The sequence below is a fragment of the Toxotes jaculatrix genome, chromosome 4, assembly GCF_017976425.1.
Source record: "Toxotes jaculatrix isolate fToxJac2 chromosome 4, fToxJac2.pri, whole genome shotgun sequence".
Lineage (NCBI taxonomy): Eukaryota > Metazoa > Chordata > Actinopteri > Toxotidae > Toxotes > Toxotes jaculatrix.
Window position 1 is genome coordinate 685741 of NC_054397.1, and position 24608 is coordinate 710348.

Here is a 24608-nt window from a genome sequence, read left to right on the forward strand (position 1 = left end):
AGGCTCCTTTAAATGTGAAGCTGTGAGAAGGGACATCAGTCCTCATCATACACGTCCTGATGAGGACGAGACGGTTCGAGGAGACACTGGTTTCCTCTGAAGACGTGTGGACCAGCTGCGCTGAGGACAGCTGAATCACCTGTTCACGGTTTGTGATGAAACCTGCAGCCGTGAGGTTTGGCCTGGAGTCAGACACACACACACGCACGCACGCACGCACGCACGCACACACTTACACACACACACACACACGCACACACACACAGTTTGTTCTTCTTGATTCCCAAATCTAAACACAGCCAATGATTCATTTTCCTCTGCAGCCTCGTCAGTATCTCAGTCACCTCGATAATGAAGACAAGGAGATCAGACGGAGCCTGAAGGACAAAACGCAGAGACACAATGTGCTGGTGTCTCTGCTTTACGTCTCATATTAGCCTGAGGAAAAAAACACAGACAGGCCTGAGAAACGTTTCACAAAAACCTTTTACCGTCTCTGGTTTTGTTATAAACTTGTTGGACAAACAGTGAAAACTGAAGCCACGTTTGAAGAGCAGGACTGTTTCAGGTGTTTCAGGTGACGTCACAGTGTCACCCTCTCTGCTTCAGTTTGGTTTCTCGTACCTGCAGGTTTCAGAATCCCTGCCTTTAAATGCCCAGTTGTTGCTGCACCAGCAGGAACCAGTCGGTATTTTACTGGGACCTGATTCATACTCTGATAACCTGAACCAGGAGGAAGCGGAACAGCTGCTCCCACCCATTCACACTGAATTAAACCAGTTCTCCCATCACTGTGGGGGGTCACCACCAGTAAACACCCTCCTCTTCTCCCATGTCCCATAAACCCCTGCTGTCATGTGCCTGGTAATGAACAGCTCACGGCTGATCGATCACTCTCCTCTGATCGTATTGATGAGCTGAAAATAAAACTGATGTTGCTGCCAGCCTGGTGAAACGTGATGAAACGTGAAACCTGAAACCTGGTGAAACGTGGTGAAACGTGGTGAAACGTGATGAAAGGTGGTGAAAGGTGGTGAAACGTGGTGAAGCATGGTGAAACGTGAAACCTGGTGAAACGCGGTGAAACCTGAAACCTGGTGAAACGTGGCGAAACATGGTGAAACGTGAAACCTGGTGAAACGTGGCGAAACATGGTGAAACATGGTGAAACGTGATGAAACGTGATGAAAGGTGGTGAAACGTGGTGAAACGTGATGAAACGTGATGAAACGTGATGAAAGGTGGCGAAACCTGGTGAAACGCGGTGAAACGTGGCGAAACCTGGTGAAACGTGGCGAAACGTGATGAAACGTGGTGAAAAGTGGTGAAACGTGGTGAAAAGTGGCGAAACGTGGTGAAACATGGTGCTCCCTGCCAGCCAGTGAGTGATGGGAGGAACTTATATTTCATTAATGAAAACACTGATTTCAGACTCAAAATATTCAGATTTAAACAGTTTGAATACACAAACTGTGAGTGAAGAGACTGTGAACCAGCACTGAACAACAAATCACAGCCTGATGTGGATCAGTCCGCCGCTGAAAATAGTCCCCAACAGATGCACTATCCCCTCCGGGCTGTCAGATATAAATTACCGTGAGCAGCTGCTTCTTCCTGAGGAGCCCGGAGAAAAACTCTTATCTGAGGCCAAAATTATGTAAAAACTTTTATTTTTTATTTTACAAAATAAGATGTAGGCCAGAGACTCTTCTCTCGACCTCGTACGCCCGCACAGAATTCATCAAAGAAAAAGGATTTACAAAAATCTGAAGAAACCGAGGGACGACCACCCACCACGGCCGTCACAGTCTGTGTCCTGTTACTGATCAGACCTGGGAACTACTTCTTGGCGTAGGTGATCTTCATGGCGCAGGTCGCCGTGATTCTGAAGCCCTGCAGTGCGTCTTTAGCCACGCCCGCCTGAGTGTCGCTTTCAAACTCCACGAAGGCGATGTCGTGTTTCCCCGGGACGAGCCGCACCTCTTTGAAACCAGGAAACCTGCGGAGGACAAAAAAAAACAGTCTCATTTACACAGAACCGACAGCGAACGCAGCACTGCCTGTGCAGAATGGACAGCGAACGCAGCACTGCCTGTGCAGAGCCGACAGCGAACGCAGCACTGCCTGTGCAGAATGGACAGCGAACGCAGCACTGCCTGTGCAGAGCCGACAGCGAACGCAGCACTGCCTGTGCAGAATGGACAGCGAACGCAGCACTGCCTGTGCAGAGCCGACAGCGAACGCAGCACTGCCTGTGCAGACCCGACAGCGAACACAGCACTGCCTGTGCAGAGCCGACAGCGAACACAGCACTGCCTGTGCAGAGCCGACAGCGAACACAGCACTGCCTGTGCAGAGCCGACAGCGAACGCAGCACTGCCTGTGCAGACCCGACAGCGAACGCAGCACTGCCTGTGCAGAATGGACAGCGAACGCAGCACTGCCTGTGCAGAGCGGACAGTGAACGCAGCACTCACTGGTTGAACAGCATGGACAGCATCATCTCGTTGGTCTCCTCCGGCAGGTTGCTGAGGAACAGGATGTAGTTGGGTGGGTTGTCTGGGACCTGAGAAGAAAGCAGATCTGGATCAGAACAGATTAACTGACTCAGTCACCTGTAAAGGTGCATTCAGTATTTTCTGCTGCCTGTTTGCTGATTGATGCACGTGTTTCCTGTTACAGTATCAGCTGGTCCCAACATGTTCAGTAACCCCCCCTGGCCCTGTTCCCGTCCACAGTCTTACCTGCACGGCGGGGGAGTGCACAGGTGCTGCTGATCCCTGCAAACAAGAAACACAGTGAACATGTTGATTTTCGAACAGAACAACAGATGTTACAGTGGCAGAACCCAGCAGAGCACATGACTGGCATCTGAAAGGAACTTTGCTTTTTATATGTTCTAACTCTGACACGACAGATGTTTTCAGTTCATATGTGTTAGCAGTTGTACTTGAAGATGATTAATTCTTTGCTGACAGTCTCAGTTCCTCTCATCAGACCACAGCTCTGCCTCTAAAGCTTCACCACCTCCACCAACCGGTTTCCTGAGGAGAGCCTGACGGAGGTGCAGCTGATGAGGGAGTGACTGACTGTTTTCACATGTAGGTTTCACCCTAATGTCCCAACCAGGTCGGCGCTGACACGCTGCCTCAGCTTACTGACACACACACAATCACACACCAATAAAAACTACACAAATCATGAGATATAAAGAGGTTTTTGGAAACATCTCTTCCAGACTTTTTCTTGTCCCTCCATTTTTTTATTACACCCGGCTCAGGCACGGCCGGCTCAGGCACGGCCGGCTCAGGCACGGCCGGCTCAGGTACGGCCGGCTCAGGCACGCCTGGCTCAGGCACGGCCGGCTCAGGTACGGCCGGCTCAGGCACGGCTGGCTCAGGTACGGCCGGCTCAGGTACGGCCGGCTCAGGCACGCCTGGCTCAGGCACGCCTGGCTCAGGCACGCCCCGCTCAGGCACGGCCGGCTCAGGCACGGCCGGCTCAGGCACGGCCGGCTCAGGCACGGCCGGCTCAGGTACGCTCAGATCAGGACTGAATTCTCAATAAAGCACAAAGGTTTGAAGGCTGACTGATCGCCTCTTCATATTCAGCTTCTCTAAACTCGATGTTCGACAGCAGCGTCACTCACCACTGCCGGTTTCTTTGTGAGGTTCGCTGCAGGCTCCTGAGCTTTCTTCTTCTTGTCCTTCTTCTTCTCCTTGTCACCATACGTGCCCTTCACCTTGGCAATGACCTCAGAGTCGGTCTTTGCGTACTGTATCCTCTGGAAAACAAGACCTGGGTCAGTGAAAGCCCGGCCTCGGTCTGAGCAGACAAGCTGCCAGTGCTAACGTGTAAGAAGCAAATTCCTGCTGCTCTTGTGATGTTTGGTGAGGGTGAGGATTAATGTCGACCACGTGACTAAACACATGCAGGTAAAGTGAAAACGTGCCGTGGATCTCAGCCTACCATGGGCTTGTTGTAGAAGGGGAAGCCTTGTAGCTGCCTCAGTGCGTTGGTGGCAGCAGCAAGCTCTTTAAAGACGACGAAGGCCTGCCCCCTCATCTTCATGGTCTTCAAGGCCACGATGTCGATGACCTGACCGAACTGAGAGAAGAGTGCGTAGAGCGAGCGCTTCAGCTCTGCAGCAAGAAGACGAGGAACAAACAGGGGTCAAGTGTCAGGCAGCTGAGACATCAGCAGGGCTGCAACTAATGAGCTGTAAATTTTTTTTACTGCTGATTAATCTGGTGATGGTTTACTCAGATAAATTATTACGTGTTTAGTCTAGAAAAACATCAGAAAGCAGCAAAACGGTGCTCGTCTGTCTTCTGATGTATTTTCGGTCCAATCAACAGTTAAAACCACAAAACATTCAGTTTGCAATTATATCTGATGGACTCCACTGATTTATCGATTATCAAAACAGCAGCTGATAATTAACCGATTAATCGACTGATCGTTTCAGCCTGTACACGTCAAGCTGAGATGTCAGAGGTGTGTTTGGAAACCGTGTCTATCACAGGTTGTCCACCAGAGGTTTATTTTTACATCTATATTCTCCACAGTTAAAGGAAGATGAATTTATTAACAACCAACAGTTAAAACAATCAGTAGCTTTGCTGCTGCATTACTGCAGCACTACCTGCTCCACATCATTAATGATGACTTACCCTCTTTCTTGACTTTGTCATTGATGTTGTTGATGTAAATGGTATGGTTAGGTCGGATGTCCATGGTGGAGACTGAGGAAACAGAAACAGAGGAAACAGTTTAACTTCTACATCTCTTTAAATTCACTTTTCAGGTTGAACTGTAAATTTGAGTATTACTCACTGAACCTTCCACCTGCTCCTGGTTGAAGGTTTAAAGAAAAACCTGATGCTTTTATAAATCAGCTGATGTTTCTGATCACACGCACACGTGGCCAGAACTGTTAGTGCCCTTAAAACTCAGCCATGAAAAAAAGAAAAATCAATGTTCTCTGAAATGAGCTGAAACGTACAGAAGGTAAATGATGTGTTTGCCAAAGCGGCTGGTTTAATCTTTAAAGTGACATTTTGTTTTAAATAAAACAGCTAAAGAGAATGGGATCGGTTTCATCTGGTGTCACTGTGCCCTGCACAGATTCAGTGGAATATAACTGAGCCTCCTCCATGTTTCACAGTGGGGATGGGCTCTCCTCTCCTCTGTGATCACAGGTGATAATTAGGCCTGAAGGATTTTAGGAAAAGATGTAATTGTGATTTTTCTGATAATCCCTAATATTCACAATGAACAGTAACATTTACAAACATGACAGAAAATTATATCACACCATTAAAAATAATACTCCTCATACAACTCTCTTTTCCTTCACTTGTCCATGTTCAGCGCGATGATACTAAAAATGATCAGTTTTGTTCCTTTCAATAGGCTGAATGATTGATTATAGGATCGAAGACAGTCGTTTTATCACTACAATCCATCTATTTATCATCACTCCAAAGGGAACCACTCATTTAGTCCACACCGTCTTAGAAGATGTTTGTAGAACAAGCAAGAGCTGAGTTATTCACAGCGACCGTTTATCCGGTGGCGGATTAAAGGAACGGAAAACTTTATTAAACAGGAGCTTCTCATTTCAGCACCGAGCATCGTTTCACTGAGGAATAAAGGTACACGCTCTTTGAACCGCGCACATCAGGTTTAGTGGCTCAGCCGAAGCTAATGTTAGCATGCGTTAGCTTTCCGTCCGTGGAATTCATTCAGAACGTTAGCTTAGCTGCTGTTAGCTTTCAATTTAGCCGTGATCGGTGTTTCCTGGAACACTGGTCTTTATAAGAACACACCGCGCTACACGTCTGCCTGGTACCCGTCCAGCTCTGGAGTCAAAGCGCTGGAAAGTAAGCGAAAGAAAAAAATGGAATAAACAGAAAACTCACCTCCTCTCCACTCACACGGCTCATACACAACAGGAAACACCGCCACTGGCGCCGGTGAAACCGGCTACTGCTTTAACGCCGTTCGTCCTGCAGCGCCACCAGCAGGTCGGGAGGAGAACTGCCGGCTTCTCATTCACGCCGTGAGTTGTAGTTGGCCAATCACGTGTGACTTCAACAGAAAAAAAAGAAGAAAAAAAAACCTCTAAGAGTCGTTAGACGTTGTTGGCAATAACAGCGTTGCTATCACGGGAGGGTGGGTGGTTCCCTGGTTAGCACTGTCGCCTCACAGCAAGACGGTTCCAGGTTCGAACCCCACTCTGGACTCCTCCGTGCGGAGTCTGCATGTTCTCCCCGTGCCTGCGTGGGCTTCCTCCGGCTTCCTCCGAAACACATACACATTAGATTAGCTGGCTACTCTGAACTGCCCGTAGGTGCATCGCGACTGTGAAGCAACACTAACATACTTTTTGTATACCTGTGTAAATTCCCTGTATCCCCCGGGCTCCCGTACAGGTGTAGTCTTTGTATCAGCTGAAGCTCCTGTTTGTCACGTGAGAGTTAGCCCAGAAGCTAACAGCTAACGGCAGCTCCAGACCAAAGGAGACGAAGAAGAAGAAGCAGGAACCATGGACGAGCGCCGGTTCATACTGGGACAGCGACGCGGCATCACCGGACCACGATAACATCTGTCCGCGGCGGCGGCGGCGACTCCCCTCCTCCTCCTCCTCCTCTCGCACCCCCCTCACTGTCTGTTCCCTGTGTACGTTCCGTGCGCAGCCACTCGGTTATCTCCGCGACTTTTGCCCTTTTTATCCCGCTGTGGCTCATGCTAACCGGTTAGCCCGTTAGCTGACTAGCCGTTAAAAGGCAGCGCCGCTCACCGTGGCTAAGTGACGGACCGACCGACTACACTGGGCGGACAACAGCGGGATGTGCCATGGCATCGGTTCGGGTGGCTGTGCGGGTCAGGCCCATGAACAGACGGTGAGTTAAGAACCTTACACGGTTATTTGGCGGTTACGGTCCAGTTTTGGAGTTATAGTGTGAGAGTGTCGTTACTGTGTGATGCTAGCGGGCTGATACACAGGTAACCGCTGCAGTCCGGCTGGTTAAAGCTGAGATTGACTCAGACTCAGACTTTATTTCCACTTTTTTTTTTGTTATAGTCGCATAACGTGATTTCCAGTGAGCGTTTTCAGCCTCCGGCCCTGTAGTTTCGGTTCAGCCGTGTGAGAATGCAGGTGGCTTTGTGGTTTTGTGTGACACAGCAGCAGGTATTTAAACAGTGATTTAAACACAGACTGACAACATGTTTTCACCTGAGAGGCAGAGCAGGTGCAGCTGGGGGAGTTACCACAGGCAGAGGTTAAAGAAAGCAGACAGTTCATACGATTCGCACATATCACATTATAACATCATTTACACCAACTTTAGGAAAAAAACGTTGTTTTTCTGGTACCATGATATTCATTTTCTGACCAGTCTCTGTTAATCTGATCCTCCATTATACAACTGGTTCATAGTAAGAGCACACAGTATTACATAAGGTGTTGTAAGTTTATTGTGTCACTCTAAGATAACAGACGCCTTTATGTCCCAGTAAACACTGCGGATACAGAGCTGACAGCTGAATTTCAAAGACTTTAAAAGTGAAAGTTCCTGCAGAGGCATCGAGTGTCTCCTGTTATTGCTTTGACTGAAACACTGGAGATGTTGTTAAGCCTGATAGTTTAATTATTGTTTATTGTTTGTTTGTCATTTTTCATTTTGTCATTGTCAGGTGTGAGATTGTTATTGTCATAGTTAGTTGCCGCCCTGTTTAAGTTGTAGTTCAGGGGTTCAGAAAGCAATCCAGTTACAACATGATTCAGGATAAAAGTCAGTTACGTTTAAGATTTTAAAGGATATTAAAATAATAAGGATAATAACTTGAAAGAAATACACAGGTTTAAAAAGTCTTTTTGGCTGGAGAGAAATCTGTCTGGGTTGGGTGTTTAAAAAAAAAACAGCTGACATGACTGAAATCCTGGAAGAGGATTCCCAAACAATGCTGGGAACCTGTAAAATGAAAATATCTGACCTGTGTTGATGTTGTGGTGAAATACCTTCTGTTTTCTTGGTCTTTGACAGGGAGAAGGACTTGACTGCAAAATGCATCATCAAGATGGAAGGAACCAAAACCACCATCACCAACCTGAAGGTCTTTTTTTTGTTTAATGAAAATCTTCCCATTCACACAACCTGTAACTTCGCCTCCCTGCAGCTGGACCACATTTTATGTTTTATCTTCTGGTTCCTTAAGATCCCTGATGGCGTTGCAGGAGATGTGATGAGGGATCGAACCAAAACCTTCACGTATGACTTCTCCTATGACTCCACGGACGGTAAAAGCTCCGCGTTTGTCTCTCAGGAAAAGGTAAATGTCCGTCTCACTGTCCACACACAGACCAGATGTGCTTTTATTTCCCACAGCGTGAGGTTATCACCACAGGGATCCGTTCGTTCAGACCGAATGATGATTTCTAAGAGCAGTGGAAGTTTCACACTAAACACTGACACACCGCCTCTTCTTCTTCATGTGAAACATCACTCCTCATAATTATAACAGAGCTTTCTCATGAAAGTCGTGTTCGACAAAATGTAATTCAGGTGATTTCCATGGTTACTGTGTAAAATTATTATTAGTTGTAGTATTAGTTATATTATTATTATTATTATTATTATTATTCTGTAGTGACGGCCATAATCTCTAAATAAATTGCGAGAACATGGAGAACAGACATGCGGGGCTCAGAGGGTTAATCTGCTCCCGGCCTGCTGTGTAAATCCTCTCTGGCTCTTTTGGATGATTAGTGTAACAAAGGTTTGGGTTTTGGATCAGAGGACGGAGGACTGGTTCAACTTTTGTTCCCAGTCAAAGCAGCTTGTTGACGATCGCAGACTGTTTGTTTACTCAAGGCTCGACGTCCATGTGCGAGCTTGTCATGAGCTCCGCCATATCACATTACAGCTCTGCAGCATCAATACTGACGCACTGAGTCATGTGGGTGTAGAGTCTGGAGTGAAATGTTTTGCAATCTCAGGCACCAGTTCACACATCAGCGGGCCTTAAAGAGGCCCACAGCTGAAAACACGTTTATTTCATTTTGTTGTTTCGTTTGCAGGTTTTCAAAGATTTGGGCTCCGACGTGCTGAAAGCAGCGTTTGAGGGCTACAACGCCTGCGTCTTCGCCTACGGTCAGACCGGCTCGGGGAAGTCCTACACCATGATGGGAAACCCAGTGAGACATTCACATTCCAGATTCTCTTGTCTGAAAAACTTCATGATGACTTTTACCAGTGTGATAAGCTTCAGAGTTCAGAGTATTGATCTGTGTTGCAGCAGTGATCAGTGAAGGCTCCGGCTGACTTCCACTGACCGTGTCTCGTGTTCAGATGATAAGTGTGGACAGCAGAGGTTAGAGATCACGAGTCCAAACCCCCGAGTGCGTCTGCTCCCTGAAAACACCAAAACAAAAGTCTGGAACTTTGGTTCATTTTAAAGCATAAAGCTGGTGAACGTGCTCTTTGTTGGAGGTCGACTTTGTGTATCAGAGACTAGAATCAGCCCATAAAACACCGACTATGTCTAATTTTCTTAGTCCTCAGAAAGAATCAAAAGCATGTGATCAAAGGTGTCAAAGGTCACAACCTGGCTGCTCTTAATCTGGAGTTTTGTGTTGAATCTGGTGAGGGAGGCGAGTTCGACTCCACACGGAGCCACGTGAGGTTTGATTCGTACGTTCGATCTTATCAGCACTCGGCTGTGAGCTGGGTTATCAGCTGCACTGTCAATAAGCCTGAAGGCCGGCCGGCTCCTCCGAGATTACACTGGAATGCAGTGATGTGACTGGAGAGTTAATACATTATTTATTGAGCGGTATTGACAAAAGGAAAATAGAAGGATTATACTTTAGAACATGGACACAAACCAGCAAATCTAAAGTTTCAATGAGGAAAATCTTTCAACATTTGGAAGCCGACCGGAGGACGAGGGTTTGATCTCCTCTGCTGGGAGCTCCTTCAGCAAGGCAGCAGAACAAAATCAAATTCCTGATGTAATTTAGTACATTCATTGATCATCAGTGGACCAATCATTGCAGTTGTAGTGCAGACTCAGTGCTGTATCAGAGCAGCTGTCAGTTCTGTTCACACACAGAGGCACTGATGATGCAGTAACTACAGCTTAGTTCAGATGCTGGATGGATTCACCTCTGTCTCAGTGAGATGACCCTCAGTAGAACTGTGACCTCATACGTCCGTCAAGAGTCCTGTCCTACATTTGGAGGCAATGAACGTCACGCTGATGACCGAACTAACTTTCCATGTACAGTTACAACATAATCACTGAAACCTTCACTGTTCATCAGGCAGAGGGCACTGTTTGTCAGAGGGCGTGGCGATGGGAGATGATTAAAGACGAGGAAGATGGATGTTTTGAAATGAAATATGAAATGAGATAAACAGTTTTTGAAACAGTTTTGTTGACTGATGTTTGGAAAAGCTCCAGCTGTAAAAGCTGTGCAGTGCAGTGTTCTGCAGTGCTGTGCAGTTCAGTGCTGTGCTGTGCAGTGTTGTGCAGTGCTATGCAGTGATGGGCTGTGCAGTGCTGTGCTGGGCTGGGCTGTGCAGTGCAGTTCTGTACCGTGCAGTGCTGTGCAGTGCTGGGCTGTGCAGTGCAGTTCTGTACCGTGCAGTGCTGTGCAGTGTTGGGCTGTGCAGTGCAGTTCTGTACCGTGCAGTGCTGTGCAGTGTTGGGCTGTGCAGTTCAGTTCTGTACTGTGCAGTGCTGTGCAGTGTTGGGCTGTGCAGTTCAGTTCAGTTCAGTTCTGTACCGTGCAGTGCTGTGCAGTTCAGTGCCGTGCAGTGTTGGGCTGTGCAGTGCAGTGCCGTGCAGTGCAGTGCAGTGCAGTACAGTGTTGGGCTCTCACTGAAGCCCGGGGCTGTGTTTGTCTTCTTTTCGTTTCAGGGAGATGCAGGTCTGATCCCGAGGATCTGTGAAGGTTTGTTCAGCCGTATCTCTGAGGCGACTCGATGGGATGAAGCTTCATTCCGTACAGAAGTCAGGTGAGACCAGATTCCAGCCTGCACCTCAAAGAAGGGCAGTTGTTTCAGTGAATATTCCCAGAGATAAGTGTACATGTTGGTATTAGACAGCACTGATTTCAACCTTTGACCATTTTTTGAGACTGATGTTGTGTTTTCTTCTGATTTGTGCCGTCAGCTACCTGGAGATCTACAACGAGAGGGTGAGGGACCTGCTGAGGAGGAAATCCAATCAGACCTACAACCTGAGAGTCAGGGAGCATCCAAAGGACGGACCATACGTAGAAGGTAAAACTGCTGCACAGTGCAGCTCCAGGTAATTAAGATACATTGAACTGGACCAAGACACGGAAGTAAAACAACGTAGCATCAAAGAAATGAAAGATAACTGAAGTGATCTGTCACCGTGTGGACCTGCTGACGTCTGGTTCCCTTCGCTCCTGATCTTAGATCTGTCCAAACACCTGGTGCAGAACTACAGTGACGTCGAGGAGCTGATGGAAGCCGGAAACATCAACCGCACCACCGCCAGCACCGGCATGAACGACGTCAGCAGCCGCTCACACGCCATCTTCACCATCAACTTCACACAGGTCAGCGACAGGTCACTGACCTGTGTCTGTGGACGCATCTCGATCCTAACGACTGAACGGCGGCAAAACAAGCTCATAATAAATGAATCCATCTGAATCTGTCTGTCAGGCAAAGTTCGATGCAGAGATGCCCAGTGAAACGGTCAGTAAGATCCACCTGGTGGATCTGGCCGGCAGCGAGCGCGCCGACGCCACCGGAGCCACCGGCGTCCGACTGAAAGAAGGAGGAAACATCAACAAGTCACTGGTTACCCTGGGCAACGTCATCTCTGCTCTCGGTCAGAAACACGCTCACTCTTCTTCATGTGTCTCATCAGATTTTCTAATTTAGACGCACAGACAGAGGCTCTAACCTTCAGTATTATTCCTTTGGTTCTTTGAAGTCGCAGCTTCTGAAATGTTAACTGCATTAGCTGAGTTTCTGCTGATGACTGAAGGTCGATGACTGCTTCCTGTCTCTGTCCAGCCGACATGACGCAGGACGGAGTGAACACCAACCTGAAGAAGAAGTCGCTGTTTGTTCCCTACAGAGACTCTGTGCTAACGTGGCTGCTGAAGGACAGCCTGGGCGGCAACGCCAAGACCATCATGATCGCCAGTGAGAGCAAAGCGAGCGTTTCGTTTCACGCAGTAATTTTGAATATTCATCCAAAAAACACAAGTATTAGATGTAATTCTGAAATCGTTCCATGTTGCAGCCATTTCCCCTGCTGACGTGAACTACGGCGAGACCCTTAGCACTCTGCGCTACGCTAACCGAGCCAAGAACATCATCAACAAGCCAACCATCAACGAGGACGCCAACGTCAGGCTGATCAGAGAACTGCGGGCTGAAATCGCTCGGCTAAAGGCTCTGCTGGTTCAGGGCAACCAGGTAAACAACAGAACACCGTCAGATTGGTCAGAAGGAAGAGGCAGGTGGAGGGAAGCTAAACAGTGAAATCAATCTGAGTGAGTGGATTGGTGGTTTGTCAGCAGCAGGTGTCTGACCCGTGTTCCTGTCTGTCTCTCTGTCTGTCTGTCTGTCTCTCTGTCTGTCTGTCTGTGTGTGTGTGTGTGTGTGTCTGTCTGTCTGTCTGTCTGTCTGTCTGTCTCTCTGTCTCTCTGCCTCTCTGTCAGATTGCTCTCCTGGATTCGCCCACTGCTCTGAGTATGGAGGAGAAACTGCACCAAAACGAAGCCAGGGTGAGTCGGACGCCTCATGTTCTCACACTCATGTTCGCAGGGTTTCACCTGAAGGCTGATGATCAACACTCGTACTTAAACTCATAAATCTGTGAGATCTGTTTTATTCATTCAGCTGAAACAAAGCAGAAGCTCTGACACAGCTTGACTATCAAACACAAAGGTGTCATTCTGATCTCCTTTCACCTGTTAGACCTTTGACCTTTGACCTGTGATGCTTTTCATCACATCCTGACTTTGGGAAAATCAGAAGTCTAAATGGATCCTCAGTGTTTTTCCTGAAAGCAGTGAAACGTGTCGGCAGCATTAAACCACAGTAAACGACATTTACCCAGAGTTCATCAGAGTTGATGTGTTGATGGAGAGTTTGTGTTCATTTGTGTCTCAGGTCCTGGAGCTGACGAAAGAGTGGACCAACAAATGGAACGAGACCCAGAACATCCTGAAGGTAAGACGGTGTGTGAGGTGACTGAGGAGGGAACATGAACCTGAGGAGCAGCTGCCGCTCAGCGCTGATTTGTTCTGCAGCTGGTAACTGAATCGTCCAGCAGTGACTGAAACCTGTGTCTGCAGGAGGAGACGCTGGCTCTGAGGAAGGAGGGGATCGGCGTGGTGCTGGACTCTGAGCTGCCTCACCTCATCGGCATCGACGACGACCTCCTGAGCACCGGCATCATCCTGTACCACCTGAAGGTCAGACATCACCTGGAACTCTTCACCTGGGGGACAGAGCCACGCTTTCCACACGATCTCAGAAATCCAGAAATGTGCAACAAGCATTTAGTTTTAAACCGTAAACAGTATTAACTAACGGTGATATGAACTGGAACTGAATATTAAGAGCCTGAGCATGGTCATCACATCAGAGACAGTGTCTTAAATGAATTGACCTGAGTAGGATGAAGTGTCCTGTTATGTGTTGTGTGTGTGTCTGTGTCTTTCTGTTCGTGATTGATTTCTACGTTTCTGTGTTTTCCTTCATCCTCAGGAGGGACGGACATATGTGGGCAGAGAGGACGCGTCCAGAGAGCAGGACATCAGTGAGTGAATCCATCAGATGTACTCTCTCTGACAGTAGAAGTTTGGTCTGAATCAAACTGTGTTAGAGAATAAAAAGCTCCATCTCACAACCTGAAATCCTTCACAACATTTTTTCATCTGCACAAAAATGATTCTGAACACCTGCACCAGGTAATCACTCCTTCCTTTTCCTGTGGTCTGAGTTGGTTTCCACCAAAGTCCACTGACAGACAGACACATCAGAGATTCTCTGGTGGAGGCCCAGAGAATCCATCAGGCTCATCTCATCCTGAGCTTCTTTCCATCTGATGCAGCGTAAACATCAGTTTCAGTGAAGATGTATGTAACGTGTCACATGAGACGTGTTTGTTTCTCCTGTAGTCCTGCACGGTCTGGACCTGGAGAGTGAACACTGTATGTTTGAGAACCAGAACGGCACGGTGACTCTGGTGCCGCTCGGCGGAGCTCAGTGTTCGGTTAACGGAGTCCAGGTGACAGAGCCGTCACCGCTCAACCAAGGTGAGGAGTGAACATCAGAAACCAGTCCATGGCCGTGCTGTGTGTACTGTGTGTACAAACCAGTGTGTGTTTATTAAACGTCTGATCTGTTGATGTCCAGGTGCCGTGATTCTGCTCGGTCGGACGAACATGTTTCGGTTCAACCATCCGAAGGAGGCGGCGAAGCTGAGAGAGAAGCGGAAGGTGAGTTGGTGTTGGAGGCGTTGGAGGCGTTGGAGGTGTCGTGAGGCCTCAGACAGAGACATCCTCTGAAGCTTCTTCTTCTCTGCCGGTGTGAGATCTTTCAGGGTCTTTGACTTTAATCCTCGTGGCGGGTTTTGCTTTCTGTGCTGGTGACGTCCGCGGCGTCGTGGCTTTGAATTGTCCATCTGTCCCATTCTTGTGAATGTGATATATCAGGAACACCCGGAGGGAATTTCTTCATTCACTTGGACTCAAGGATGAACTGAGTAGATTTTGGAGGTCAAAGGTCAAGGTCCCTGTGACCCCACAAACCCTACTTTTGGTCATAACTCAAACATTCATAGGATAAAACACTAAATTCCTGCTGATTAAATAAAGATAAAGTCTGAGTCTGAGCAGACATGCATGTAAACTGCAAACTGAATCTAGTGTCATGTCCCTGTTGTGTGTACCAGATGATGAACACTGAGATCCATGTCCTCTGCTGTTAATGAAGCGTGACCTCTGACCTTTTTCCCCCTCAGAGTGGTCTGCTGTCCACGTTCAGTCTGTCCATGACGGATCTGTCCAAGTCCTGTGAAAACCTGTCCACTGTGATGCTCTACAACCCCGGGTGAGTGAATAAAGACAGCAGACACATCAGCTGCATGTGATTATCAGCTCCGACGCTGCAGTGCATCTCCCTCTGCTTCCATCAGGACTCAGCTTCTCCACACAGCATTCACAGATCTGAGAGAAGCTCAGAGCGTAGTGAGGAGCTGCTTCCTCTCGTCTTCATCAGTTTGAGTTGTAGCAGCTGCCGTTCCTCTGATTCATGAAAGTTTTCATTAGAAACGCTCTGCTTCATATTCATGTCAGCGTATCGTTAAAGTTGGAGACCTGCAGAGCAGCTTTGGTGTCCTTTGTTTGTTTCTCGTGTCTCTCTCAGGACAAACTGTCCGCTCTGTCCCCGAGACGTCTTTTCGTTGGATTGCTATGAAATTTGCTGTGAATATTAAATGTCTCCAGAGGATGAACCCTCCAACCCCCACCCCACGCCTCCATCAGGCCAGATCAGCTGCTCCACTCATTGCAGGAAAAATTGAGCTTCTCATAACCAAACCGTAACAAACTGTAACCAAACTGTAACCAAACTGTCACCAAACCCACGTCAGCTGGTTCACAAATGATTTTTACACATCTACACTTGCACAGAGGTTTGTGTGGTTAGTTGTTTATCTAGAGGGTCAGAGGAGGAACAGTGTGTAAGCAGCAGTGTGTTCAGATTATTTATCTGCTGGTTTCCTGTCTCCTGTACACTCTGGAATTAACTCTGTCCACCCTGTCCTGTTGACAGTCTCTTCACTGAGAAGGGCCCCGTCTTCCTCAGGTAGACTCAGCCGTCCACTTCCTGTCTAACTGTCCCGTATTTGACACAGAGACGTGTGTTGACTCGTCCAGTCTCTCAGCCTGAACTCATTGTGTGTTTTTTATCATTTTGCACGTCACCCTGCTGCTTCTGTCTCTGTCTGACGTCTCACAATAGGAAACCTGTCATTGCCTTTTTTCCTTTCGCCTTACGTCCTCATGTTACGTGTCGAGTGCTGCTCTCACTTCACTAGCTGTGCTGTCTGACGTGTGAGCTCTTTGATGAAAACTAAGTCAGTTCACTGAGGTGTTTGTTTTCCCAGGTTGGAGTTTGAGAGGCAGCAGCGAGAGGAGCTGGAGAAACTGGAAATGAAAAGGTACAGAGCTGAACATCCAAACTTTATCAGTTTAACTCTGAACCTTCAGCATCTCCTCATCGGGTCTGTGTTTCTGTCCATGTGTGAACAGCAGAGTTGTGACGTGGGAGACGCAGCTGGTCTGATCGTGTCCTCCTGTTATAGAAACCTGTGATTTATAAGCACTAAACTCTGGATGATATAACAAACCCATAGATATTTATGCTGTGACCACCACCTTCAGGTTCAGGTTCAGGTTCAGGTTCACCCACGAGTGTGAACCAAAGTGGGAATGAATTCAGAACACACTGTGTGTGCGTGTGTGTGTGTGTGTGTGCGTGTGTGTGTTGCTGCTGTAGGAGGCTGATCAAAGAGATGGAGACGAAGCAGCAGAGTGAGAAGGCAGAGCTGGAGCGGCTGCAGCAGGAGGTGGAGAGTCAGCGCAAAGAGTCTGAGGAGGTGCAGCAGCGAATACTCCGTCAGGAGGAGAGCCTTCGCCGCCGCAGCCAGGACATCGAGAGCCGCCTGCGTGACTTCCTGGCTGAGAAGGAGCGCTTTGAGGAGGAGAGGCGCTCAGAGATCCAGGGGGAGGAGCTTCAGCACCGGCAGCGGCGGAGACGGCAGCAGGAGGGTGAAGCAGAGAAGGAGCAAGATGAAGAGCGGCGTTGGCAGCAGGAGGCTGCAGAGCAGACCGAGATCTACCGCGAGCTGGAGAGGCTGAAGAGGGAGCGCGAGGAGCAGAGGGTTCGTCTGGAGGCTGAGCGTCGGCGGCTGGAGGAGCAGGAGCGCGAGCAGCTGAGCCTGGTGGGGAGGCTGGAGGAGCAGCTGAGGGAGAAACACGAGGCGGCTACCGCGCTGCTGACCCGGGAGGACGCCCGCCGTCTGGAGGAGGAGCGCCGAGCTCTGGCCGAGATCAGAGGAGCGTTCCTCCGGGCCAAAGAAGCTGGAGAGCGGCCTGATGTGGAGGATGCCGGCGAGGAGGTGCGATCTGCCCAGGCTCGATACACAGACTTCAAGGTGGCTCAGGTGAAGGAGCTGAGCCAGCTGGAGGAGGGGCTGCGGCAGCAGAGGGAGCGCCTGGAGAAGGAGGTTTCTGCTGAGCGTAGCACGGTTCTGCTTCTCGCCCACGGCCTCAAAGAAAGACAACAGCAGCTGAAAGAGATGCAGGAGAAAGGAGCGCAGGATGCTACAGCTGTGTGCCAGGAGGAGCAGCTGGTCAGACAGGCGGAGCACAGGCTGCAGTTTAAGGAGCGGCAGCTGACCAGCCTGGCCGACGGCCTCCTCCCAGCGCTGGCCGAGGAGAAGCAGCGAGCCGTGGAGATGTTGGAGCGCAGCGGCGGAGGCAGCAACGGGAACTGCGACAGTCCACCGGGACTGGACAACACGCTGTATCAGGTGGAGAAGGAGCTGGAGGACAAGGAGGAGAAACTGAACCTCCACTGGCACAGTGCTCAGCAGCTCCAGCAGCTTCAGGAGACCTATGAGTTCACAGCCAACGTGGCCCGGCAGGAGGAGAAGGTGAGGAGGAAGGAGAAGGAGATCCTGGAGTCAAAGGACAAGCAGCAGAGGGAGGCGATGGAGCAGGCGGTGGCCCGGCTGGAGAGGAGGCACTCGGCCCTGAGGCGCAGCGTCTCCCTGGAGCCTGACGCTGAGGAGCAGAGACATAAGAGCTCGGTCCAGAGGAACCTGAGGGGGTCGGACCTGAACCAGCAGAGGTCAGAGCGTTTTAATAAGACTCACCTGCAGATGTCAGATTTACAACATGTAACAGATTCATTTAGATCCAGCTGCTGTGAAAACAGATTCTCTTTGTCTTCAGAGTGGAGCAGGAGATCCAGAAGCTCCGGCAGAGGATCAGCGAAGGGGAAGAAAACGACAGGACTCACTCCATCAGCAACGACGAGAAAACGAGTCATAACAGCTCTCCGGTCAGCCACATCCAGAGTCTGAACACGCTGCTGCCGCTGTCCGACGACAGGTACCTCAGGCCGCTGTCTCTGAAATTATGTTTGTGCGTAAAACAGTGAGTGTGTGAAATGTAATAACATGGAGTGTGTTTTATTCGTTCCTCTTCACTTTGAAACTCAAAGCGAGGGAATGTCCAGTGCAGCTGGAAACCTCAGCTCAGGACGCAGTTCAACCGGCGTGCAGCATCAACAGCTGTTCGTCTGCTGTTGGTAGTCTCTCATCCGTTTTTTGATTCTCCGTTTTCCTCCTCCGTCACAGGATCAACGCGTACATCGAGGAGGAAGTCCAGCGAAGGTTACGCAAGATGAACCTCGTGAATGGCAGCAGCAGCATGGATCTGTCTCTGTCCTGTGAATCTCTCAGGGTAAGAACTGTCCCTCACACGTCTTTACTGGCTCATCACAGCTCAGCGTTCAGTGCCTCTGACTGAATATTGATTGCCAGCTCTTAAGATAATCGATCAATAGTTCAAGTCACTGTTCAAATAAAGATGACGATGTTTTTTTCTGGTTCCAGTTTCTTCAATGTGAGAATTTGATCCTTTTCTTTGTCACGTGTCAGTAAAGTGAATATCTTTGGCTTTTTGACTCAGTCTGTGGGAAATAAGCATTTTTAACAAGTTAATAATGTTTATTTATCTGTTTATTTAATATTTATTACAGACAATAAATCAAGAAATCAATCATTGGTTAACTGATGGCAGTGTTCTGAACACGACTGGTGTTCAGTCTAATGGACAAACAAAAGAAATCTGTAAATTGAGACATTTGAGTCGGTGCTTGAATAAAAGTGAGTGAAGCCTGTTGAGATAAATCCAGGCCTCCTGTTTTCTGTCTACAACTGATATTCAGCTCTTTAACCCTGCAGGAGGAGGAGGAAGTTAGATTGACAGATGAGGTAAGACCAGGATCCTCCTGCTTTCTGTGTCACAATGAGACTCTCCTCTCTGTAATCTGCATGGTTTCCCAGTATGGCTGTGGATGGACTGTCACTCTTCTGTCAGTTTGGTTTGTTGTTCTTTTTCACCTGGTTTTGGTTAATTGATCCTTTCTTCTGTCACCGTGTCGTAGATTTTATAACTTTTGATAAAAACTTTTAATAAATAAATGCTGCTCGTTATTTTGCAGAACAAGAACATTCGGTTTAGGTTTGATAGACTTGATACCGAGTTCATCTGTTGATGTTTAGTTTTATTCTTTTCAGGATGAAGAAAAGCTGCAAAACACGAATCCAAGGAGGCTTAAATATGAGGTAAGACCAGTATCTTACTTTTTAAAGGTCAGTAATCAGCCGTTAAAAATCAATAATCCTGCAACATTTCTATAATGACTGTGGTTCAGCTGTATTCATGTGCCTGGTGTTGCTCAGATGAACTGTAATAATTCCATCAGCATTGCATGGGAAGCAGACTAACAGACAGCGGAATCAGACGTCGGTCAAACAGGATTTGCAGATGCTGTTCTTCAGTGACATGAGGTGTGAGATGGGTGGAGTTTGAGCCGGAAGGTTCAGGGATACTGTAATACTGTAAACACCACCCGTCTGCTCACCAGGAGGGTGCAGTCCTGAGAATCATGTGCAAACTCTGCTTTGTCCACGTTTGATTGGAATTTAAACTTTTGTGTACACTTCATCTTAATTTGCATGTCAGATCTCTTCACACTTAATTCTGAATCACTTTCGACTCACCTGTGCACCTGGTGATGGAGGGACTGTAATTCTCACTGAGGTAATTTCTGGACTTCAGTATAATTCAAAGAACCTTCCCGTCCTTCCTGACGATGTAGTCACGGACTCCCCCCTTGTGCACACAGAGAGCCAGTGGGCTGTGGTCTGGCTTCCTGCCTGCAGTGGAGCTTCAGGCAAATTCTGCTCCAAAGGTCGAGGAAAACACATCAGAAGAACCTGAAAACGTCCTTGTAAAGCTTCACAGAGAAGAAAAGCTGGTGTCCACAGCTGAAGTCTGGATTGCAAAAGAAGTGCCGTACGAAGACGGAGCACTGAGCGGTCCTCCGGGAGACGTGGGCGCGTCATTTTGTGTCAGCTCAGCGAACATCAAGATCAGATTTGACGAAAACGAGAATATCACTGATAAAAGGCGAAGCGGTTCTGTCGGCCGTTCTCCTGATGATGTGAAAAACGCTGAAGACGCTGAAGTGAAGGGTTGTCTTGTGAACGGAGGCTCTTATTCTTACGCCAATAGAAAAGTCAAACACCAAACATGTGACCCAGGGTTAGAAGAGCTGTCAGCTGATCAGCTGTCAGAGTCACAGAACTCTGCCAAGCAGAACTCAAAGGACTCTGTTAATGGTCACATAAAACGGGAGGCGGGCGCAGAAGCCGAGGAAGCAGCTGCTAACAGGAGCTACGCTCTGGGGTATTTTGCTGGAAAACTGTCCAAAGTGTACAAAGATGCTGGCAGAAGGCTACAGGGCACACGGGACATAATTCGAAACGTTGGAGTAGGTGAAGTGAAGATTGTACTGTCTCACTACGTGAGCATGATGTCCAAGGAGCTGCCACTAATTCATCGGATGCAGCCGAAACCGCAGCCAGAACCCTGCGCGCCTGCAGAAAACAAAGTCTGTTTGGTCGATCTGTCGAGGGATGTTCCTCAGAACATCAGCAGGTCAGCGATCCCAGGTGTGTCCCGATGGCCCGTGGGATCCGTGTCTTCTTTTAAAAACACGAGTCCTCAGGTGTTTTATCAGAGGATGGTTGATCTGCCACCAGCTTTGTCTCGGCTACAGACGCTTTCACCCCCTGTGATGCTGGAAAAGTTAGGGTCTCTGTCTCCTCCAATGCAAGCTGCCAAGCCTCTGAGTGTCTTCTGGCTCAAAACGGCCAGCAGTAAGCAACCCGTCCCAAAACCTGCGTGCTTGCTTTTGTCAGACAAGGACATAACAGTTGTCTCAGCTGCCACAGATTCTGGGGACACCCTGACTCTTTTTCACAATTTTAATCTCCTTGAAATCAAAAATGTCCAGATTAGTTTGGCAGGGCAGCATGTCCGCCTCATTGGGTGCACCGAAGACGCTGTCTTAGCCGTCTTCACCCACAGCAAAGAGCTTACCCAGGAGTTCTGTAAGGCTTTACTGAAGGCTGTTGGTCCTCAAAGGTTCTCTGAGGGGACTGAAAGTCACCCGTTACTCTCTGATGACCTCATGGTCCTCTCTCTGGACTGGACGTCAGACATTCCTGACATCGTTCTGGACAGCGGCCTTCACGTTACCTCCAGATTCAAGCGGGTCCTCGCAGACCTGCTCTACATCGTCCACGGGAACATGGAAGGTCCTGGCAAACCTTCCCTGGCTGATGTTTGTCCTCTGCTCTACACCAGTGTCAAGGTCAAGAACTCCACCCGAGAGCATCAGGACGCCGTCTTCCAGTTCCTCCTGACGGACACTCACGTAGCTCTGCTTCGGGAGGACGGCGTCTTTCACCCGGTGCCGCGGGGCTCCAGTCTGGTCCCCGTCCAGCCCCAGTTTCAGGGACTCGAACTCCGCAAGCGATCGGACATCAGATGCCTGCTCGTGAGGCAGAATGACAACTGCCTGGTGGTAGATGTCGTGTTTACGACTCAGGAACCACAGACTCACGAGAAGAAGGCGGAGTCAAGGCCCGGCTCCGTCGAAGCGACCTCCACCTCTGCCGACAATCATCGGTGCGATTCCTGGAAATTATCCTTCGGTTGTTCCTCAGAAGCTGCGATCCTGATTAATCATCTGTGCACCTGAGTGACACCTAAAGGCAGAAGTTACCTGAGCTCATGGTGGGATGCAGCGTGTTCACCTGTGTCCAGAAGTGTTTCGTTTCCCTTCCTCTGTAAAAGAAATGATCAGATTTCAGGACGTGTTGAATGAGCCGTGATTCATCATCGGACTCATCAGGAAACGCTTTTTAAATATTTAAAACTTTTTTTAAACTTTCCGGTTTATGTCAGAGTGTGATTTGGCCTCGAGGCGACAGAGTCCAGGTGTAATGACAGGAAACTAAGATAAATAAGATTTTGTTTGTATTTATGAACGTTAAAAGTCGTTTGGCTTTGTTTACTCTTTTTATTCGTGTTGATGATTCTTGGTAATTCATCACTTCACAGTTTCTCAGCCGCATTTTTCAGGAAAATGATTTTGATCTGATTAATAAGGAATAATGTTTAATTAATGTGCCTTAGAATTTTATATGTTGTTAATGTGTAAACAGAATAATAAAGATTGAACTTTGAATGTCTCTGGTTCTGTTGTGAAAATCCTTCTCGATGCTAAAATCCAGTTCAGAAATGAATTCACCACAATCACTGTCATTTTTTCTGAGTCAGCGTTTTACTCTTCACCTCTCTCTCCTCTGTTTTCCTGTGTTTTGTTTTTTGTTCTTTTCCCCTGACGACTTCCTCTGCAGCACCTGGTTTCTCGTCCTCTGGGGACGAGCGCCGACGGCCTCCAGGAGCCCGTTAAAATTAGCATTCCTCGTTACGTTCTCCGCGGGCAGGGGAAGGACGAGCACTTTGAGTTTGAGGTGAAGGTGAGTTCATGTCTGTGAGATCAGTCACAGTTTCACTCTGCTTTCACTCGTGTTCGGTCAGTTTACAGATACTATGATGGAGGGACGCTTTGTCTGTCTGTGACGGAGGGACACTTTGTCCCTCTGTCAGTGGTTCTGGTTCAGACAAACACCTGATGAGCTCTGAGCCTGATGCTGCTCAGTACAACACCATGACCTGAAACACGTAACTGAAACTGATGGTCTCCGTACGGGAAGCGTCAGAGTCTGGCCACTGGAAGCTTCAGCTGTCCTTTTATGTGTGTCAACCTTTTCCAAACCCTGTCCCTCATCAGTCCTCTGTCCCCTCCATCAGATCACTGTGATGGACGAGACGTGGACTGTGTTCAGACGTTACAGCCGCTTCCGGGAAATGCACAAGAGCCTCAAACTAAAATATCCAGAGGTGAGACGCTCACAGTTCAGAGTGTGTGCTGCTGCTCTTTGTGTGGACGGGTGTGTTGCTGAAGCGATGTCTCGGTGTCTTGTTCGGTTTCAGCTGGCTGCTCTCGAGTTCCCTCCAAAGAAACTGTTTGGAAACAGAGACGAGCGGATGGTCGCCGAGCGTCGGAATCACTTGGAGGCAGGTTTTATTCTCACACACAGGAATCGTAGGAAAGATGCAGTGGATTTAATAGAACTGTGTTGTGAGAAATGGGAGAGGCCTGGAGGTCAAAGGTCACATTGTGCTGTTGTTTTTTTCCAGCGGTATCTGAGGAACCTGTTCCGGGTGATGCTGTCATCCTCCAGCTCTCCTCTCAGAAGCGACGTCGACGGCGGTTTCCATCTGTCCAAACACGCCATCTGTGAGTTCTCACCGTTCTTTAAGAAAGGCGTCTTCGAGTACAGCAGCCACGGCACCGGCTGACTGGACCGCGTGGCGTCAGGGGCCGGCGTTTGGCGCCGAGATCTTCTCCAGACCAAAACAGAAAACTGCTCGGTGCCTTTTCCTCGGGCCTCAGCTCGGGAGAATCGCCTCAGAAGGCCGAGGGAGGGAAAGCTTGCAGGTCAGTTTCCTCTCCAGCCTCCCGTCATCCTGTGAGACGACGATCTCAGACCGGCCGGGTGCTGTTCAGTCTCCGTCCGTGTGGAAACTTTCTGGTGAATGTTAAAGTGGGAAGTTCAGTGCTCTGTTTAAAGAGTTTATTTCCACATCTAATATCCAGAGAAACATGTAACTCAGTATGTAATGATACAACTTTATATGATCTCCAGGGTCTTTACATATATTCAGCACATTCAGGCAATAAACAGCTATGTTTAGTATATTTATATGCAGCTATAATATTTATGGCAACTTGTTCATGTAGCGACAGGTTAACAAGGCTAAAGGCAGAACAGAACATGGACACTGCCGCGGTTTGGGTTCGATTCCCTGAAGAATCACTGGTTTGATCTGCTGCTCAGTTAGTTCATGAATTAAACGGCTCATCAGCAAAAATGAAGTTTCAGTGGAGTCATTTATCACTTCAGCTTCAGCTTCTTAGAAATGTGGATTCACTGTTTTCCTTCCCTTAGTGTTTCATCATGTTTCACTCAGGCATTTCACAGACGCGTTTCCTGTTTACAGATGTTGAGGATGTATAAAAGCTCGTTAGAAGACGATAACTAACTCAGTGTCACTGATCAGCCGCAGAGCGGCACACGGAGTCGGTCCGTCTGCCGCTCTGTCAGCTGGTACCACGCCTGCAGGTGTGGTATTAAACTGAGCGGCCTGATGAAGAAGTGAATATTAGGACAGTGGAACTGAAATGTGACACACGAAAGCTGATGACAGCTTTCAGCCTGTGTGGGCTGTTTTCTTTCCAGGTGATGATGATGATGGTTAAAGCTACTGCAGCAGCCAGTTAGCTTAGCTTAGCATAAAGACGGGAAACAGCCGGGTTCTG

The 24608-nt window shown here is 48.5% G+C and overlaps 2 protein-coding genes across 8 annotated transcripts; one reads left to right on the forward strand and one right to left on the reverse strand.

Annotated features, from left to right (window-relative positions):
• Positions 1 to 1655: 1655 nt before the first annotated feature.
• snrpb2 (small nuclear ribonucleoprotein polypeptide B2) lies at positions 1656 to 5993 on the reverse strand. Its single transcript, XM_041035448.1, has 7 exons — positions 5925 to 5993; positions 4674 to 4745; positions 3970 to 4142; positions 3650 to 3784; positions 2745 to 2780; positions 2478 to 2566; positions 1656 to 1999 (listed from the first exon to the last, which is right to left on the reverse strand). The coding sequence occupies exons 2-7, from the start codon at positions 4735 to 4737 to the stop codon at positions 1840 to 1842; spliced, it is 657 nt and encodes a 218-aa protein (XP_040891382.1). The 5' UTR covers positions 4738 to 4745; positions 5925 to 5993; the 3' UTR covers positions 1656 to 1839.
• Positions 5994 to 6178: 185 nt separating this feature from the next.
• kif16ba (kinesin family member 16Ba) lies at positions 6179 to 24152 on the forward strand. 7 transcript variants are annotated; one of them, XM_041035373.1, is made up of 28 exons: positions 6207 to 6908; positions 8055 to 8124; positions 8227 to 8340; positions 9089 to 9205; positions 10933 to 11030; positions 11188 to 11297; positions 11460 to 11602; positions 11712 to 11880; positions 12069 to 12200; positions 12301 to 12476; positions 12722 to 12787; positions 13176 to 13235; positions 13361 to 13480; positions 13776 to 13827; positions 14189 to 14326; positions 14427 to 14509; positions 15034 to 15122; positions 15846 to 15878; positions 16180 to 16233; positions 16572 to 17927; positions 18032 to 18190; positions 18439 to 18544; positions 19048 to 19077; positions 19384 to 19431; positions 22579 to 22701; positions 23036 to 23125; positions 23219 to 23302; positions 23426 to 24151. In XM_041035373.1, the coding sequence occupies exons 1-28, from the start codon at positions 6862 to 6864 to the stop codon at positions 23585 to 23587; spliced, it is 4029 nt and encodes a 1342-aa protein (XP_040891307.1). In that variant the 5' UTR covers positions 6207 to 6861; the 3' UTR covers positions 23588 to 24151. The 7 variants fall into 7 exon arrangements, with proteins under 7 accessions (XP_040891304.1, XP_040891303.1, XP_040891306.1 ...); XM_041035374.1 differs by lacking the exon at positions 19048 to 19077 and having other exon boundaries at positions 23426 to 24152; XM_041035376.1 differs by lacking the exons at positions 15846 to 15878; positions 19048 to 19077 and having other exon boundaries at positions 6208 to 6908.
• Positions 24153 to 24608: the final 456 nt, after the last annotated feature.

What these genes read in the sequence shown, in the direction of transcription:
- snrpb2 (XM_041035448.1), bottom strand. Translation starts at nt 4,737, where the DNA reads ATGGACATCCGACCTAACCATACCATTTACATCAACAACATCAATGAC. An exon ending in TCACAAAGAAACCGGCAGTG is followed by an intron (nt 2,781 to 3,649) that starts GTGAGTGACGCT and finishes TCTTGTTTGCAG; the next exon opens with GGATCAGCAGCACCTGTGCA. An exon ending in CTGTCCATGCTGTTCAACCA is followed by an intron (nt 2,000 to 2,477) that starts GTGAGTGCTGCG and finishes TGTCCTCCGCAG; the next exon opens with GTTTCCTGGTTTCAAAGAGG.
- kif16ba (XM_041035369.1), top strand. Translation starts at nt 6,862, where the DNA reads ATGGCATCGGTTCGGGTGGCTGTGCGGGTCAGGCCCATGAACAGACG. An exon ending in GCCGTCACCGCTCAACCAAG is followed by an intron (nt 14,327 to 14,426) that starts GTGAGGAGTGAA and finishes GTTGATGTCCAG; the next exon opens with GTGCCGTGATTCTGCTCGGT. An exon ending in TCGGACCTGAACCAGCAGAG is followed by an intron (nt 17,928 to 18,031) that starts GTCAGAGCGTTT and finishes CTTTGTCTTCAG; the next exon opens with AGTGGAGCAGGAGATCCAGA.